The 4,302-nt window shown below is 46.1% G+C and overlaps 1 protein-coding gene across 1 annotated transcript in view; it reads right to left on the bottom strand. All coding sequences in view use genetic code 11, as the record gives it.

Annotated features, from left to right (window-relative positions):
- The window catches only part of EGR_09731 (IST1 protein), a gene marked incomplete at both ends in the record, with an annotated part of 1,405 nt that extends 595 nt beyond the window's left edge, over positions 1–810 (bottom strand). The window contains 3 exons of the mRNA XM_024498980.1: positions 3–237; positions 272–500; positions 542–810. Coding sequence (XP_024346616.1) covers positions 3–237; positions 272–500; positions 542–810 — 733 coding nt within the window. The remainder of the gene's footprint in view (positions 1–2; positions 238–271; positions 501–541) is intronic.
- Between the last annotated feature and the right edge of the window lie 3,492 nt (positions 811–4,302).

The raw sequence follows: 4,302 nt of genomic DNA, 5'->3' as shown, positions 1-4,302 counted from the left end.
ACCACTATCGGGTGGAAGCGAAGGTAAGGCAGCGTTCAGGTTCGCCTTTGACTCATCTGTTGGATAGGGAACACCACCACCACCTGCTGCCGCAATGTTGCTGGGCTGCAGCATATCCTGCGACATCAACTGATAGGATGGAAGCTCAGGCGCATCACCCAGATCGATCAACTGCGCGTTGTTCAGTAGGTTCATGTCGGGTGTGAACTCCACCTCATAACTGCGTGCAATCTCAACCTAACAAATCAATCACTCCAAATATTGACTGTACCAAATAGGCCTCACACAGGTTAGCTGGAGGTGCTTTCACATTCAGCTTGTGCATAACTTTCGGGTTGACGCTGTGGTTGGCGTTAGTCGAGCAAACTTGAGCAAACTCACGACCATACTTAATCGCAAATTGAGTTTTGAGCACTTCCAGCTCTTGACAATCATACGACAAACGTGGAGCCACCCATATAATTGTGGCTATGGCTTCCTTCAGACCTGGATCGCACTCTCTATAATTCCAATAAATCTCCATGTCGCAGTAAACACTTACACTGTAGAGGTAATCAGACCAAGTCGTGTTACGAGCAACTCGCAATAGAGCTCAATGATTTCCAGAACTTCCAGCAAATAATCTTCACGGACGATCTGTTCCACACGAATGCGAGCTCGGTCTATTTTCTTCGCTTTCAAGTACTCCGCCAGTTCTCTTCGGGCACGGACATTCAGCTCGTTCTTCTTTTGGTACAGATTCTTCAGTCGAACAGAACAAATGCGCAAATTTGTTTTCAACTTGTTGGGATCGAACTTCGGCGCAAACATCTCAGACGGAGGAACACCAGGCAAATCACAACCGGAAAACGCGGCTCGATGTTGACTCATTCAAACAAAGCAGCCTTGATTCCACTGTTTTAGAGAAGCCAAATACACGACATAGAAGTAGATTTGTAGAGGATAAGCATTTCACATGCACTTTGTCACGGCACAATTGATTTTAGCTTTGAACCACACATAATTCGGTCAAAAATCAGCTTTGATTCTACCCCCTTTACAGTATTTACTGATAGCGTTCACTTCGACACACTCATTTGCAATGAAAGATGCAGATTGGGTCTTAAAGCACAGGAGTGCCTTCAAGTGAGTGCACAATACTTATTTGTCAGTGATATATCCTTATGGTGTTTCAATCGTGCCAATTGAACTTGACACCACATTTTAAATGCCTTATCAATCTTGGTCTCATAGCTTATTCTCGATTGTGTCCACACAACAGCTTACTAAGTCCTATTGATTTGGTACAGAAGTAGCGCGTAAATAATGTTTTGCTCCGAGTCTTCGCAGTCCATTCTTGATTGTGTTCGTGCTTTAACTCAGTGCTTCCAAATGAGGTACTTTGATGTGGAGCGAGACTCATCGGTCTCCGTTTCCCTGTTCCTGGCATTCTTTGACATGCCAGGTTGATTCGTTTTGGACATATTTATGAAAGCTGAAAAGATGGAGAGGGAAAATACAACGTTTAAGAAGGAGGGGAACCGCAGTCGCTAGGTACGGGAGAGGACGATTCGGTCACGAGATTCGAATTGCCTGATTGCCTCCGCCCTGAACGGTACATTAAATCAACATAAGTGTTGCATTAAGGGTAGTGCGTAAATGCTGTGGTGACCCGAGGCTTAGCAGTCGGTGTACGATGTCACAATAGTGTGGCAGAAGTGGTATTGCTTCCATACAGAGGGGCTGCTGAGAGACTACTGGCACGGTCCTGAGGCCGTACCGTCAAGCGAATGCGCAGTCTACGAGGATCAACTGCATAGTTGAACAGACGATGGAGTGATTAAAATGGCAACACAGGACTCCTTTGTGAAGCTCTTACCGTGCAAATGCTTTTTGTCTGTGGAGATTTGTCAGCGTTATTTCTCCCTTGTTTGTCAGATCTCTCTCTCCCTGCGCACCTCTATGGTCATCATATTTCTGTAAAGATACTATGATTTACTCTTCCACAAATATTTTGATAATAACGAAAGATGTTGCGGGCGGTTACCACGCTACATTGTAAGGGGAAGTGCGCGATTAACTCTGTATCGCCCTTTTAATGTCCGTCTACTGGTCTGTTTCCAAATTCCGAATTGGGGTTGCGTGACTCATTGACTCGTTAATAATGTGCTGTGGAAAGTGTTAGCGCCCCTCTGCCTGGGTCTTGCGGTGATGACAAGTTACCTCCCCTCACGCAGCCCCTGCAATCAGTCTCCTAGCCTTTGTGTGGGATGTTATTAGGGCTGCTTCAAAAGTTGCGTGTTTACAAAGGGCTTTGTGGTAAAAATTGCACACCACGGTGGTGGAACACACCACTGCCAATGATTGGGGCGGTTGATTGCTGCAAATGATAGCTTACTTTGGTGAGGATTCAACCTCCAGTCCATTTCTGCACCATTAGGCAAACAAACCGATATTTACCTTGAAAATTACTTAAGATTTTTATTTGGGAATCTTTTCTAACCTACTTTGAACAATGGGTATGCCCCGCAGTGGAAACTAGAACAGTTGTGTAATCGAATCCAGAGATAAACAAACCATCGGAGTACTAACATTAATATCGGAGGCCTCGGCGGTTTGGGACATTTGCGTGCCCATTGTTTACTAACTCGCAATTGTCTGTTTTCTAATTTACTATAGATGCAAAGCATTCAGGAGTCCAAATTGCAAATGATGAATGAAGACCATAAATCCTCAACGAGTTGGACTCCATCCCGGCTAATACCACTTATGCCCTGATCTATAATGTCCTTGAGATGACGATCCTATGTGATGGTACTATCAGGTATTCCAGAAAAATGAGTTAACTTTTCTCGACAGGGACAGGTGTAGAGAATGTAACAGCTGCTGTCTGGATGACAATGAAACTAAGCGGTGAATAAGTCGATAGGAAGCCGGTAGACGTTACTTCCGGCTTACAGCTTGCAAGACGCATTCACCTTCCCTTTACTCAGAAGTGTGTGGGCAGCGCTCAGATCAAGCGTTGCCATTTTCAACCACTATCTCGGTGGGTAACGGATGTCGGCTTAGGGGGCCTGTCCAAATGACCTTAACCAACTTGATGTCCATTAACCTGATTAAAGGTGGCTGCTAAGATCAACGGCCTATGTGTCAACCGCTAGGGCGTAACAGGATACAATTATCATCCACTCCTGGATGCGGTATCCCCACGCATGCATCGCTGTTTGTATGCGTGGTCCGCGCAACCCAAAGTCCCGTCCTGACTTGAACATCCTGCTTACGTTTCATTTCCCTCAGTTTTCTACCCCTAAATGAATACATAATGCTGATTTGGAATTTTGTAGCCATTGTGCAATAATAATAGGTATTTTTTACGAATAGTGGCTTGCTTTTTACGCTCTACCGATGGGGTTATCTCCAAGCCAGTGACACGGTAGGGCATGACAGTTGAAATCATGCCATGAAAAGCTTTTTGCACCCTCAAAACAGGCTCTCGTTACACTGTTGGACGGTTTTTGTCAGGGCTGGGTGAGCCGAAACAGCATTTCAACTGCCAGAATAGTCACCAGCTTCCGACTCCTGAGTGTCCTATTCACGTCACCTCAGCAGCGAGTGGAAGACGCATCCCTTACACTGGTCTCGAGGCACTTAGGATGAGTGACCAAGGAAGGGAAATACGTCAATTAGTCCCAATCTCCTTTTGTGCATTTCGTTGTTCAAACCGACTTAAAAGGATTGTCGGCAATACAAACAGCCTCATCTCCTCGCTTCCTTGGTAAACAATTTGGTAAAGCATACATTTGAGGCTATGCCAAAATCCGTGGTGTTTGGAATTCGTCCTAGTGCTCTATCTAAGGCTGTGATGCAGCACCCTAGGACTTCCATGCAGACGAAAGAAGACACAACAGTGGGGCAGAGAATGTACTGTTGGCATAAAGAAGGGATTGGAGCTACTGGCATGACTCGGAGGGCAGGCCACACAGTGCAGGAACAACGCCGAAACACCTGAGTAGCCTGCTACCGAATCCAAGTGTTGAAGAAGCAATGCACTTGGAACACCATCTCTGGCCTCATTTAAACGTCGTCACTGACGCTCCCCTTGGTCTACTTCTCGCATCGACCACCACAACGTAGTTGGTGTTGTAAGGAAACACCTACCAGTCAACGGCACCAGTCATTGAATTTGCCTGCATCTGAGGTGACACTCGACGGCAACCTCACTGATCCCTCTTGGCAATTCTACTGGATGTGGAGTTGTGTCCCGTTGAGTGGAAACTGGATTCGTGGAGAGGGGAAGGGGCTGGCCATCGCGCGTGTCCATCT

The sequence above is a fragment of the Echinococcus granulosus genome, assembly GCF_000524195.1.
Source record: "Echinococcus granulosus chromosome Unknown EG_S00163, whole genome shotgun sequence".
Taxonomy (NCBI): domain Eukaryota; kingdom Metazoa; phylum Platyhelminthes; class Cestoda; order Cyclophyllidea; family Taeniidae; genus Echinococcus; species Echinococcus granulosus.
The sequence above is the reverse complement of the archived record's forward strand: the minus strand, read 5'-3'. Positions and strand labels throughout refer to the sequence as shown.